Source organism: Atta cephalotes, assembly GCF_000143395.1.
Source record: "Atta cephalotes unplaced genomic scaffold scaffold00029, whole genome shotgun sequence".
NCBI lineage: Eukaryota > Metazoa > Arthropoda > Insecta > Hymenoptera > Formicidae > Atta > Atta cephalotes.
Window position 1 is genome coordinate 3773157 of NW_012130093.1, and position 15713 is coordinate 3788869.

The 15713-nt window shown below is 33.2% G+C and overlaps 1 protein-coding gene across 1 annotated transcript in view; it reads left to right on the top strand.

The window, feature by feature from the left end:
* The window catches only part of LOC105620829 (tyrosine-protein kinase PR2), a gene marked incomplete at its 3' end in the record, with an annotated part of 223345 nt that overhangs the window by 114407 nt on the left and 93225 nt on the right, over positions 1-15713 (top strand). Inside the window, exon 5 of the mRNA XM_012202305.1 lies at positions 13977-14207. Within this exon, the coding sequence (XP_012057695.1) occupies positions 13977-14207 (231 nt within the window). The remainder of the gene's footprint in view (positions 1-13976; positions 14208-15713) is intronic.

A 15713-nucleotide genomic window follows, 5' to 3' on the forward strand; every position in this document is an offset into this window, starting at 1 on the left:
ATTATAAACAATATACACAATGTGAAGGAAATGTAAAATTGAAAGTAAACTATAACTTACCTTGATTAATTGAATACATTGAAAACACGAACGTAAAAATAGCGTTAAAAACTTTTCTGAAAGCAATTACATTCCATAATACATCATTTTTCTTTGTTTGATGTCATACATTATAGGTGGACACAATATAAAATTATCTGGACACTATACAGCTTATTTTTTGTATGCAGATAAATGGATTCTTTTTGATGACTTAAGGAAAAAGTGTCAGTCCGTTGCTGAAGACAATGCTATAAATTCAGTAATATGTTTATATATTAAAATGGAATAGAATTATATTAAAATAGAATAGTTTTTCAAATATAATATATAAGTTTACAGTTACGGTACAATAAAAGAACAAAAAATTAAATAACGAATAAAAAAAATAAAAAAAGTTAAAAATACAAAATACACAAAAAAATTATAAAAACAAAAAAAGAAAAAACCTCTTTCGATGATCTCCATCTTGCCACGGCTTATAATGCATAATTGTGCATGACAAAAGGAGATCTAGCACGCACGCACGCACGCGCGCACATGCACAAGTACACACACACACACACACACACACACACACACACACGCGCGCGCGCGCGCGCGCGCGCGCGTGTCTATAATCTATTTATTTCGACCACCACTTACCGCTAAAGCCATCTATAGGAAAACGGCGGAAGCAAAGTTGTACACCTAATATTACAATATTATTCACATTGAAGCTTGCAAACCCAAATAATTGACAGAAAAGCAGATTGCAGAGAGCTACGTGCAAAAGTTAAGTGCTCTTAATATCGCTGTGCTAAGAACACTGAGAGTACTGACTTGTGCTAGACTAGCACAATTCAGATGTGAAATTTTGGTATTTGAATAATTGATACGAATTTTAGTGTCATTTTTATTCCGAATTGTGAAAAATCGTTTTTTATCATAACTTTTGTTATTGTCATTATTTGAAGGTACCGTGGCACAATGTTAGCACAACTTAGCACAACCTAACACAACCATGAAAATGGAAAATATCGTAAAGTGAAGGGCTGACTTAAAAAATCGGTTTTTTTTATTTTTAACGTATTTTTCGTATTTTGATTTTAATATTTGAACAATTTAACACAAATCTAGCACAATCGAATGCAATTTTTGAAATAAGTGAATTCTAAAAGTAGGAGCTAGCTTTATATAGGCAGCCTAATCCGTAAAGTTTTCTCAAATACAATTCTATCGTTCAACAAATTTTATCGAACTCCGATCTACTAAACTTTTTCTCTCTCTTCCTCTCTCCTCTCTGACTCTTTCTCCCCCTTTCCACCCCTTTTCTTTCCTTCCCTCTCTCTCCTCTCCCTCTTCTTCTTTTCTTCTCCTTCTCACTCTCAACATAAGGAGTTCTACACGAACAATTTTATTTTTATTTTTGTTTGACTTACGAATACAATATATACAACATCACTGAGTTTTTTTATAGTATAATATGGGCCTTCTTATTTGTACTATAACTTGGGAGTTTTTCTTTTTATTCTTTACTATACAACCAGACTTGCTGCTCTTCCTCAAAATGGAAGCCTGGTCTTTTAATCGTAGCAGGTCTTTATTTGAGAGGATTTAATATCTACCCGTTTCTTTACATTTTCTTTACATTTTACATCTCCTCCTTCCTTTTTGCTTCGCCTAAGTAGCTTTCGTCAGCTTTGAGTGAGTTATCATGTAGCGAATCTAATATCCTGGGCAAAGTAGAATTCCGCTGGGATCATCCTAGTGTTTTCGTGTTTGGAAGATCTATATGCCAACAAATACAGCGAGATTCATCGATTTCAATCTTTCTGATTTTCACAGAATTTTACTAAATAAATAATTTAAAATCGTTGACCTGTCTGTCCGACTATGAATACAAAACAGTCGTTCTCGTCTTCTTAATTCCTAGTATGCGCGACAGTTCGCGGAAGACTCTCAAAGTTTCTTCCTTGATCGGTATGAATCTCTAGAGGAACTCCATGTCTGAAAATAATTTGACTTAATAACATTTCCGCAATGGTTTTGGACCTAATATTCTTTAAAGGAAGAACTTCTACCCATTTAATAAAACAATCAATAACAACTAGTGAATACTTATTCCTGAAAGAAGTCTCTGATAGAGGTCCGAGTAGGTCCGTCTAGAATCTTTCGAATGGAGTCCTAACATTATATATCTGCAAAGGAGATTTCCGAGCGGATCTCTCTTTGCTACACATAACTTGCAAGTTCTATATCACTCCTTCACGTCTTGCTTATATGTTGCTCAATAAAATCGTTATCTAGTCTTATTGATAAAATCTTCCAGTAGGAGAATTATGCACCTCCAAGATTTGACTAATGCGCATTCTAGATATGATTAATTGTAAAACTACCTTTTTCAAATTAGAAGATTCCTATCTCTTGAAAAGAATCTTTAACTAAGAGAATCCCAGGACTATATTTAATAAATTTTGATCGATACATCCTTCGCTACCACTTCTTGCTACAAAGGACTCTCTCCTCTTTCTCTATCTCTTTTTTGAATAGAGACAAAGAAATATATGGATCTTCCATTTGTTCTCTTCGCCAATCTTCAAAATTTTCTTCGACTAAAATTATCCGTCCAATAGAATTCTCTTGCTTTTCGGCGTCCTTCAACTTCATTAGCGCAACGACAATGATCCTTCGCGCACGGACATCTTGATAGGACAGCCCATCAACATTTTTATGGGATAATCCCTTACGATGAATCACTTCAAAATTGTATTAACCTTTCTACTCAATGTGCTAATTGACCTTCTAAAGTTTTGTGTCTTTTTAAAAGATATTAGCCATTTAAGTGAAACATGATCTTAAATAGTTATAATGATATATAGTATTTACAATAAATACAATAATTATTATAATATATAATAATAATTATAATAAATATAATTTTAATTATAGTTAATTATATTTATGATCATTGTTATAATTATAATTATATACTTTCTAAAGTCGCACTGTATTTAAAGGTATATAGTATGACTCCAGAAGAGGTGAAATGTGGAAATATATTTTTCTGTAGCGAAATATATTTTTCTCAGCGTTATACACGTCGTTGGGTAATACTGAGAGCAGAAAAATATATATGATTTCAATATTTTACTTTCCGAAGTTATATTATGAATCTTCAGATTGATATAGTGTGACTTTAGAAAAATATATAATTATGATCGTAATGTAATTATAATTGTAACTATATTTATTATAATTATCAGTATATATATATATTAATTATATATATATAATAATATATATATATATAATATATATATAATATATATATATATAATTGTATTTATTGCAATTACTATCATTGTATTTAACTCATATATATTAGAAACAAAGCCCTAAGGAGTCGATAATTGCATATGTAGTGCACATCGCATTTTCGGTAGAGGACACTTAGACCGCTTATATCTCTGAAACTAGGATCAAGTTGTGCCCTTTGAGACATTTATTTAGAATGACAAGAACTACAATAAAAATTCAACCAATTCGGCTGAAAGCACTTTATATAATTTGTGCAAGGTTCTTTGCGATAGTATGAACAAAATTCCAGAAAACTTCTTAAATGTTTTCTGGAGTCGGCCAATCCCTCACAGCAGCTATTTTTTTCCGGATTTGTAACAATACTCCTTGTAGATATCACATGACCTAAGTATTTAATTTCTTTACTAAAAAAAAATATACTTCTTTGGATTTATTTTTAAAATCATTTTTGTAAAGCGAAGGTAATCTTATTTAAATTCAACAATATTTACTTAAAACTTTTTCCAAAAATAATTACATTCAAATAAATCAGACAAATCTTAAATAGAAATTCCTTTAAAATCTGTTCCATTATACGCTCGAATGTCGCAAGAGCATTACACAGACCGAAAGACGTCACTGTGAAAAGCCACAGATCGTTACTAATTGAAAAAGCCGTTTTTTCTCTATCTTGCGGACGAATTTTTATTTGATCACTTCTTAAGTCTAGAATAGAAAATCAAAGGTTATTTGATAGTTAATTGAGGATATCATCTATTCTGGGCAGAGGATAGGAATCTTTTACTGTGATTACATTTATTTTACGATAATCCACACAGAATCTTATTGTCCCTTCTTTTTGATCAGAACTACAGATCAAACAGAATTCAGGATTCCTTGATCATGCCTTGGTAATTTCTTCAATGATTTTTTTTAGTTCCTCTCTCATTTGCAATGGAATACGAATCAAGGTGCCTGTTTAACGATGAAAGAATCTTTTACGTTAATAACATGTTTCTCTAATTTATGATTCCTCGCAAAAACATTGTCAGAAAATATATCGCGGAATTCATTCAAAAAACTGACAAAATCCTCCTTTTCGAGCTCATTTAGATGTTGGGAAACCTCCTTTTTAAAAAGTGTCATTACATTTGATGGAACACTAATAGCCGTAATATTTTCGACACGGAAACATTTAACAATAGTACTAATCTCAGAAATTGTGCTAAGAAAAATAGAATCAAAGACATTCTGTAAATGGAATAGTTTAAGGAAATCATCTCCTAGATAAAATCCTAAATCAACTCCTAGGATACAGTCATTATTTATCTCAGCAATTAGCATTGAAATTTTTAAAGAATGTTTTGCAAGTTGAACCTTTGTCATAGTTTTATATTTCGACTAAAATCTGTTCTCCCGTGGGATATTTGACTCTATTATTTATAATTAAGACATCTGAGCCCATGTCGACTAAAAATATAAAGTTTATCACTTCATCCTTGTAGTAAAATTCCCAAATTTTATTTAATTCTATTTATTCTGAAAAAACATTAATTAGCATATAAATTATTAGTCAAATAGTATTGATCATTAACACATCATCATTTTTACTTTCAATTTTATTAAATTTGAAAGAATGATCATTGTTAATAAAATCATCAGTACAAATATTATCAATAATATTACAATATTGATTAACAGAATAACAATCATTCTTCAGGGTACCTTCTACTCCAGTCGAGCTTGCCCCAATTTATTTTGCCAATTTATTTCGATTATTCCTTGTTACCTGTCACTAGACATACGAAACGAAAATGATCCTCTTTTCCACATTCTCAACATTCCTTACTTCCAATTTTCACACCATTTTTATTTTTTCAGAATTTTCCGTTTTTATTAACTTTTTCTATTTTTTTCTTTATTATTTTCCTCTTTTTTATCATTCTCAGTCTATTTCCTTTTTCTTTCATTAAAATTATTTCCTTCTTTACAGCTAAAACTATTTTCTTGAATTAATCTTCTAACTTTTGCTCTTTGTATGTCTATTCTTAGCGACGTGATCCCCCCTCCAATTGTAACGCTCTCTTTAAGAAACGTTACACAAAGCGGAAACGAATTGTGCATATGCAATTTTATCGCGCACCGAGTCAGTGCACATTCAGGGTACTAATTTCTAAAAAAAAACCTTTTTAAAAAACAAAAAAATATATATCAACTACATAAAAAAGATATTGAATACATTCTTCTTAATAAAAAATGATATGAAACAAATGTAATTAGCCAAATATTTCATTACGCAAGACATATAAGATAGATTGAAAGTAATTAAAATTATCTATATTATAATATAAAATTGTCAATGAATAGTGAAGAAAAAACTTGGAATATTCGGGTTAAGACGCAATATTCTAGGATATGTTTTTTTTAGTACGGAAATTATTAATATGTTTTTTTAGTACGGAAATTATTTGCAATACAAATTAATAAAAAAGTTATTACATAAAATATTCTGCAGATAAATAAAATTAATAAAATTAATAGTTCAACAAAGAACAGATGTTAATCAGTTTGAATAGCATTGAGACCTAAAATTGTAGAGGCATTAAAAAGTTTCATATGCACAACTTTGTCAAATGAGTTCCTTGAGTGGTACAACTGTTCGCTATTATGACTATATATATTGTATACCATATAGGATTGATTTTATTCCATTTCTCGAATCATCTAGTATGTTTGAAATATGTCCATCCTGACGAAGACAATTAAAACTTTTTTGGTTCCCAAATGAATAGTTATAAGTGATACATATTAATTGAGGAAGAGGGGAGAAAAACAATCAAAGTATGAAACAAAAAGTTTTAATTGATTTGACAAAGAGGCTGTAGTTCAGTATTTTTAATTGTAACGTTTTCATCTCTCGTTTCAGTTTTCTTTTATAATGGCATCAACAGGCATGACATATATTTATGATATATATGATATATATTTAAAGTGTTGTGGAACTATTTCTTGTTTAAAAAAAAAAAAGCAACCAACAACTCTTCTCCAGCCGACAAATGTTTATGCGACTGGTTTTTTAAATATTTTCCACTTTGCCCACAGTAAATCTTATTGCGAATAGCTGCTTCGGGGTGACCCCCAAAAGCTGGTTTACCCCAATTGGTATTTGCCGTTTGTCCATCTCCTCCCCCCTCCTCCCTCTCCGAGCGAACTCCAGGAACCGCCGTCATTACAAGCAAATTCGAATTTCGACATGACGGCATGAATCATGACCAAGGACTTAGCCGAATTAATGAACTGTACCAAATACATTTTAGATATTACTTCAATGTTTTTGGTATAATCCGTTACGGCGGGGAGGTGTCCTGGACACAGAGAAATTGGATAAGACTAGTGGTACATGATCATAATAGTAACCATGAACTTTGGATAGTTGTAGCACTTAGAAAACTTCTCTTATAAAGTTGGGCTTATGGAATTTTTGATTTTCTTTTGATACAATAAAATTTTAGGCATGTCTCAAAGTTGTTTATCCAGGGTCCAAATTCCCTTATAAAACTGGGCATAGTCTTTTATATTTATTTATAATAATATTAGTCATATTGTATTGATTTAGCTCATTTATTGATAATTTAACTGTTAAAAATAGTTTTTTCTAAGAATAATATATAATATATGCACTCTTAGCATTTTAATGCCATTTACATGCTATTTCATCTTTTAAATCATTTACAGTCCATTTTGTATCTTTAACTTGCAATAAATTTGTATAATAGTGTCCTTCGTTTATATTTTAACCGTATCGTTAACTTTATAATATCACTTTATATTACTAATACATTTGACGAGAGTATGGATTTAATTAACATTTGTAATCTTGCTCGTGTCTTTTCTTAATCTCTTGCTCATTTTTTTCTTTTACATTGTTGTTGACATAGCCGTCATCGCCCCCCCTCTCTCCCCTCCCTCCTTCCCCTCCCTCTTTCCCTCTGCTCTCCCTCTCTTCCCTTCCCTTCTCCCTCCCCCTCCCCCTCTCTCTCTTTCTTTTGCGTATTTATCACTCCGTATTTTAAACTATTTTTCTGCCTTTTGCTGCCCTGTGCGAGCGTTTTGCCAGGGCTGCAGTCAAAAGCTTTTTCCGCTTGACATTCTGATGCATGTAAGTCTTTGATTAATGTTGTCTCGGGGTTATTTTGTTCTGATTTTGCTGATTGCGTACGGAGGTTTTTGCCTGTCTGCCTTGTTATTCTGATTGCGCATGTGTGTTGTAAGCTTGAGGATCCTGCTATGATTTGGTTGAATAGCAGATGATCTTTGGATTACTGATGGAGGGCAAGCGGTGATTTTGCGGGACTGAGAGCTAGCCAAGCGAACTATTAGGTGTACAACTTTGCTTTCGCTGTTTTCCTATAGATGGCTTTAGCGGTAAGTGGTAGTCGAAATAAATAGATCATAGACGTCATACAATAAACTTGAGCATCTGTCAACATAACCCCATAGAAACATTAGACGATTTGTGTCTGCATAAAGTTATTCTCGATTGAAAATGTCAGTTTACGAGCCAAATTCTCGTCATTTGCGGGAGGTTTTAATTTTTTGCTTCAATATGAAGAAATCTGCGGCTGAGATTCATCGAATGCTCTCAAATACTTACGGTGAGGCCGCTATTAGTGAAAGAACGTGTCATGAGTGGTTTCAATGCTTCAAGAACGGTGATTTTAACGTCCAAGGTCATGCTCTGTATTTGGTGGGACCAGCTCGGCGTGTATTATGAACTGTTAAAACCGACTGAAACAATCACAGGCGATCGGTATCGAATGCAATTGATGAGTTTGAGCCGAACATTGAAAGACAAACGGCCGCAATACAACGAGAGACACGATAAAGTGATTTTGCAGCATGACACTGCTCGACCCCATGTTGCGAAAGTGGTCAAGACATACTTGGAAACGTTGAATGGGAAGTCCCCACCCGCCGTATTCTCCAGACGTTGCTCCCTCTGACTATCATTTGTTTCGATCAATGGCACACAGTCTGGCTGACCAGCACTTCCGGTCTTATGAAGAAGTAAAAAATTGGATCGATTCGTGGATAGCCTCAAAAGATGACCAGTTTTTTCGACGCGAGATTCGTACGCTACCCGAAAGATGGGAGAAAGTAATGGCCAGCGATGGACAATACTTTGAATCATAAATATAACCAGTTTTTTACAATAAAGCCTCGAATTTCAGAAAAAAAACGGCGGAAGCAAAGTTGTATACCTAATAGTTTATGTAATATTTAGCAGACAGAACTGAATTCAACTTTGAGTTCAATTATTATTTCTAGAATAAATGCGCTTAGAACATTTGTAGATAGGCAGTGTAAGCTGGCTAGCAGAATTATTCTTAGTGGCAAGAAAACAACGAACAGAAGGAGTCAGATCGAGACTGCGTTGCGTGCCTGTAGAGATGCTTGAGGTGTTTATAGTCTTGGTCAATTTATTGGACGAGAGATTGAACGGATTAAATGTAGATAATATTAAAAAGATCGTTCAAGAAGTCTTAATTGAACATGATCAAAGTGATCTAATAAATCAGGTTCGCGACAACGCTAATTCTGGTTCGTATATATCTGCGATAAAATCAAATTCGTCTAAGATCTATGTGTCAAGAGGACCGACTTTGGAGGTGCCTACATTTACTAACTTTTTCGTGCCTGAAGAGAATCATGAGGATAGATTTACATCTTCCAATGACACAAGAAGATTGTACTTAGGCCTGCTCTTAAAATCAACAAATCCCCGAATTATTGTGCATGCTTGAAATGACACCTGATGAAATTAAAACCGAAGTTATTGCTCAAAATCTTGAGGGAGTTTCGAACTTTGATTTGAAGATCACATATATAAGTCGAAGGGTAATAAGAGGGCCACTAGTTGTGTTTTAGAGGTATCGCTTGTCCAGAGGACTCAGATGAGGAATGGTCGTGTCTATTTGTGATGTGTTGCATGTAAGTTTGTTGATCATATACGCATATTACAATATTATTGATGTCTTGTCTTTGGCCATATGGCTAAGGACTGCAGGGCTGTGCTCTTGTGCGATCATTGTTTGGGATAGCACGAGATGAAGGATTGCACTAAAAAACGGATCTGCCTAGATGCGGCAACTGTGCATATATGTGGAACCCATCGTTAAATGACTTAACTCGCTCTGTAATAGATGCTAGCAGATATTCTTTATTCTGCATATCCAATTTTGGACAGCAAAATATAGGATAAAATTGCATACATCAATTATGATTGATTCACAAGGGAGTTTTAACGACTTAAAAATCTATGATGTCAATCGCTGGTGGCACACTAGGATTTTCTAAGTTCTATATTTTTTACATAACTTCGGATTATCACATTATTTGCATGACCGAGACTGACTTAGAATAAGTGTTGGACCCTATGATTGACCTCCATGGATTTTCGCTACTCAGATAGGACAGAGTGGGCAGACACGATAGTGAAGTGGCCTTTTATTTTTGTAGCTATCTACGAGCTTCTCTTCTTAGATGCTCTGAAGCTGATCGCTCTGAGAGACCTGAATGCTTATGTGAGATTCGAGTCCGCGTCTAGTCTTCTACTTGAGATGGTATACAGACCTTCTAACATTGAGTACTTGCATGAATTTCTAAATCAATTTTTAAATCTTCAAATTAATTATGCACTCTCTTATTTTTGGCGACTTCAATACTGACATGCTTATCGACACATATGATAGTAAGCAGTTGAATAACTTCATCGACTCTACTAATTCGTATTGTGTATCGTGTCAGATACATTCACTTGAAATTCAAGTATTCTGCTTGATCTCTATATTGATGATAATACGAAGATCATGGTTTTGGCCAGCATGGTATTTTTTTCGACGCACGATCTTATATACATCAGGTAGTACAGTATCAGGACACTCGGATTTGTGTCGAAATTTTTTAACAAAGAAATTTTTCTCTCAGAAATACAAAGCCTTGACTGGTCAACATTGATTGAAGAAAGGTCCATTGATCGGGAGATAGATATTTTAAATTTAAAACTGCACTTACTTACTAACTGACATGCACCGTTGCGGAGGATTTATTATAAAAGTGTTCCAGTCCCATGGATCACTCCTGAGCTTAAGATAGCTATGCGAGAGCGTGACCTTGCTAGAAGGGTATGGGATAGGAGGAGTAATAGAAATAGCCGTCAGAGCTTTAAGCTGTTCAGAAATAGAGTACAAATCGCGGTAAGAAAGGCCAAAAATGACTACTACTTGTCTTCAATGGCTTTCAATCCATTGGGGAAGTCTGGAGTAGGTTGAGGCATCTTTGTCTCGTCAAGACCAAAAGTAATGGTTCACAGCTTCAACATTCAATGCTCATTTTGCCCAGACCGGCGGACGAAGTATGAGATGAAAAATTTAATGATAGTAAATTTTACTAGAATTACGTTATTTCAATGGATATTAATAGAGCATTTGGTTTGAGATTTTGTGCGGTTGACACAGACGATGTCTCTCCTAAACTACTGAAACTTAGACTGCGTCTTACGTTCTGCCTATTGAACACATTTTTAACTTATTAATGCATGGGGTCTTTCCTGCTCAGTGGAAGTCTGCGGTGGTGTGTCCTGAAGGCTAGAAATCCTACAACAATTAATGATTATCTATTTCAATTCTTCCTGCACTGTCGAAGACAGTTGGAAAGAATTGTATGCGGACAAATCTATTCTTTTTTAGAAAGGTTTGATTTCGATTCAAGGCTGCCTACAGAAGGACTCACTTCACACAAACTATACACTGATGACATCAGATCTGGTCCGCGGACCAAAAGAGAGTCACTGTTTGTATTTTGACTTTTCGAAGGCCTTTGACAGAGTGAATCATGATATTTTGATAAAAAAGCTCAAAGGTATGCGCTTTTTTCACTCGGTGTTATGGGTTGCATCATATCTCACGGGCAGGACACAGATGGTCAGGCATAGGTGGAATCCTGCTGTCAGAGTTCTACAAATCTCTGTTCTTGGGCCTGTACTCTTCAGTTTGTATCTGTCTGATTTCGGGAGCATCCCCAGTTATTGTAGATATAATTTGTATGCCAATGATTTAATTATTTATTTGGACTGCGAATTGTCCAGACTAATGGAGACCAAAATGAAGATTAATGAGGATATAGATTTCATAGTTGGACTATGACCAACCAACTGTTAAACGAGGCCGATCAACTTAAAACAAGTAAGCAATCATTGTTGATACTGCACGTTACATCAATCGATTTTGACGCATTGTCGAGATGATCATGTTTGCGGAGTCTTGTTCGATTCGTGATGGAGATCAAATACCTTGAGATTAGTATCCAGCAGCCTGTCGTGACGAAGAAAATAAGAGCGATGCTATATTACCTTAAGTTGTGTAGACACTTATTGCTGAAGTCTCTCAGAATGAGGCTTGTTGTCTTCACACTATTGTTACGCTGTTTTTACAGATATGACGTTGGAACAGGATATCAAACTGAGAAGGTATAAATGCATGTCTATGAGGTGAGGTGAGATGACCACATCATATCTTATGCGTGGTTAACGCTGGTTGCAAGTTAACGCTAGAAGGCAGTATTTTGTCTGTTGTATTAAGACTGAGCGGCCTCTGTCACTTCTCTCCAATTTCGCGTTCCGTATCGAGATATCGTGCAGACAAACCAGATCACCTGATGATTTGCTGATTCTGTCGCAGTATCGCACAGAATTTTATAAAAGGTCTTTTCGTTCTACTGTAGCCAATCTGTGAATCTCCCACAGGATGCTCTTCGAGCTCGATTTGTATTTTTAGGCAGAAACTCTATGCGCATCTGCTCACTAAGTTATAGTAATATTTGCTTGTGTTTGGCTTTTTGATAAAAATGCGTTCCTTAAGATATCTCATCTTTCTGCATGTGTATTTTTTATTCACGCAAATTCTTATTTTTATGGAATATGCTTGTATCATATTTTACTTATATAGTTTTTAGATATTATTTTTTTAGTATTGAGGTTTTCGATGTATTCTCAATTGATTTTATTTTGTACTGATCTTAGCGCTTGAGGGGACTTATCCCAAAGCGCATAATAAATGCTCTTTCTCTTTTTCCCTCCTTCCTTTCCTTTCTTTCTCTCCTTCTCTGCCTCCCTCCTTCCCTCCCTCTCTTTCACTCCCTCTCCTTTCTCTCGCTCTTTCTCGCCTTCTCCCTGTTTATCTGTTTCATGTAAATTTATACCCATGTGCACATTAAGGTTCACTTTCGTTACTGATTTTATTTTAATTTTATATTAAAATTAAAATTATATGAAGGCATTGTGAACAGCAGCTTAATAGACAAAATATTTTATATGTATGTGTCACATGACTGAAAAAAATTTGAAAAATTGAAATGGACACTATTTCTAAATCTCGATATCGGACTGATTGCAATTGAAAGATATCGGTGACATATAATAATAGTGTTTTTAGATTTTTGATTGTTTTAGTTTCTGAGTAATTTTAATCTAAAGTCGTTGATGTAAAAACTCCAGATAAAACTAATAGTAGCGAATTTGGCAATGGTACGAATATATACGCAATGATATTCACACATCGAACGATCAAATGATCCATCAAGTGATTTGTTTTATATTTTTATGCACTTGGCGTTGCGATGCTTGATTATCCCAACCTTTCAATATCCGAGTATATTTATATATATATCTATATTTTCTCTGAATTTTTTTTTCTGTTCGCAAATTGAGTTAATTTTGTAGCGATTGAGCTTCTCCAAAACATAATTTTAATTTTCAATTCCGCGAAATTTTCTAGATTCTGTATGCATTTTAGCGCTGCGCGCTTTTTTTTCTCAGACATGATATCAAAATAGCGCTTTTTATTCTTCTCTCCCAACGATTCACATAAGTAATTAAGTCAAATTGTGCAAAGAATTCCCGCAAAAGTGTGCTCCCGTCAAATGTATCCGATTTTAATTTTATTATACTAAAAGATTATATTATACTAAACTATTATACTAAACTAGTATAGATAAGACTATATTATACTAAAAGATTAGTAGCATTCCCGACCGAATTTAATGAGGTTAAATCCAACATATTAGCTATACTCGTAGCAGAATTAATAAGGTTTGACGTTCTCGCGACAGATTCGAAACGGTTGGCAACACTCACGGCGGAATCGACACATTCGATATCATTAAACGCGATTGAATCAATATGATTCGTAGCATTCGCGACAGAAGCAACACGATCAGCAACACTTGCGGCAAAAGCATTTTCGTTACAGGCGGATATAGGTTATTTCGATTAATAATGTTATCAGAGAGATTTAGCTGTGTCAAGATAGAGATCTCACGCAATTTTTCCCGCAGTTGTAGAATCTCTGCGTCCCGCCGCCGTAATATTGCCATAAATTCCTCTTATCTCCGTTGTTGCTGCGCGATCTCCATTCGCTGTCGCGATGCTACGAATTTCCCTTGTCTTTATCGCTACTCGACGCAATATCACATCACGGGCATAACAATATAATAAATCTGTATTATATAATTAATATTTGTAAGAAAATGTAATAAAAGAGAGAATTATCATATTGAAATGTTAATTTACGATGGAGATGATAAATGTTTGTTTTGTCTAGGTGAAGCCTATCTCAGCTGCCGATCAGAAAACTCTCTACTCAGCTATTGCTATGGCACAAGAATTGACAGCACGTTCCATGACAGATCTTGAACATCCTCCGGAGTCTCCTCGTACTCCTATCAGTCCTTCAAGGCGTAGGAAATTCTCTTTTAAGTTGCCACATCAACACAGCCCTAAGCCGGACAGACGACACTTTTCCGAAGAAGCTGCCAGTATACCTGATATACAGGTACATAAAATAATTTTTGTTTCATTACAGCACATTAAAAGATTCATACATACTTGCAAGAAAAGAAAGCACAAAAATTAGAAAAATATTTTTATTCCATATTTTCATTTATTTCATACTAGCGATGTCAAAATATATATTTATTTTAATTTTTTATTATTATTGCAAATTTTGCAAAATTATTTGGTAATTTTTAAATATAAAACAAAAAACTAAGAAACGAAAATTTTACAATAAAAAGTAATTAGAAAAGGAAAGAAATTTCAAAATCATTAAGAAGATCTTATACAATAAGCTTTTTAGCTTTATCATTTGATATAAATTGATAAATTGTTTTAATCATGACATATTAAATAAAAATAGTACTTCTTTTGCTCTTAGAACTAAATATTAAAAACAGTACGACATGTATGCACACATTATTATATATTATATTTTTTTGTATATTTCAATACATGAAATTCTGCAAAAAATGTTTTAATAATCAAATCGTTTATAGATACTGTAAGATTATACAAGTGGGTCCCATTTTAACTTTGAAATATCTCGAAAATTATAAAAGATACGGAAAAATGTTTCAAAGGTGTCGCGCGCGCGCATTTAATATACATTTAAAATAATTTTGAAGTTATTGTGGAATGGAATTATTTCCTGCTATTAAATAAAAGATACAGTATTGATAGTTGTTATAATTGTAATTATATACAGGTTATATGACGCAAAATATTAGAATATTTTTATTATTTTATTATTTTATTATTATTCAACATACATAAAAATTACAGTAAAATTATTCAGTGTATGAAAAAAGAAAAATTATATAATTTTTTCAAAATTATTATCTTTGAGTTTCCAAGATCTTTTTATAATAGAACTATATGGTTTTCAAAACGGTATATAGTTTTATCAAAAAGAATTTTAAGATAAATTCAATAATATAAACTATTGTATCTATTCGGTGTATCTGGCCGGTTTTTTATTGTATAAGTTAGCATCTGACCGATTAGTTCAGCTATTCAGTCGGTTGTGAAAAAGTCGTTTTCCAATTCGGATAGAAATAATTATACATACATAAAATTTAAATGTATTTTCAAAATATTTTATGATATATATATATCTGATTTAATCTAGAAATTACATACTTTTTTATTAATGTTTAAGTATTATTCAATATTTACAGAATGTCTCTGCGTATAGTGCTAAAATAGCGGCTTTAGCACACGAAAATAAGTCGAAAATATTTATTAAATATGCCCGATTTCGAATAGTTTCGGAGTTACGAAATATTGAAATATGAAAACATGAATCGTAGTAATTGTCAATAAATGTTCGTTTATTATTCTATTTACAAAAGATGTTTAAAAATTCCTCCGTCGACTTCGACACATTTTTTAACATGAATTAATGAATTGTAACAAAAACACAACATTAAGGATGATGCTTTGCAATAATCAAAAAATCTATATATATATATATATATATATATATATATATATATATATACAC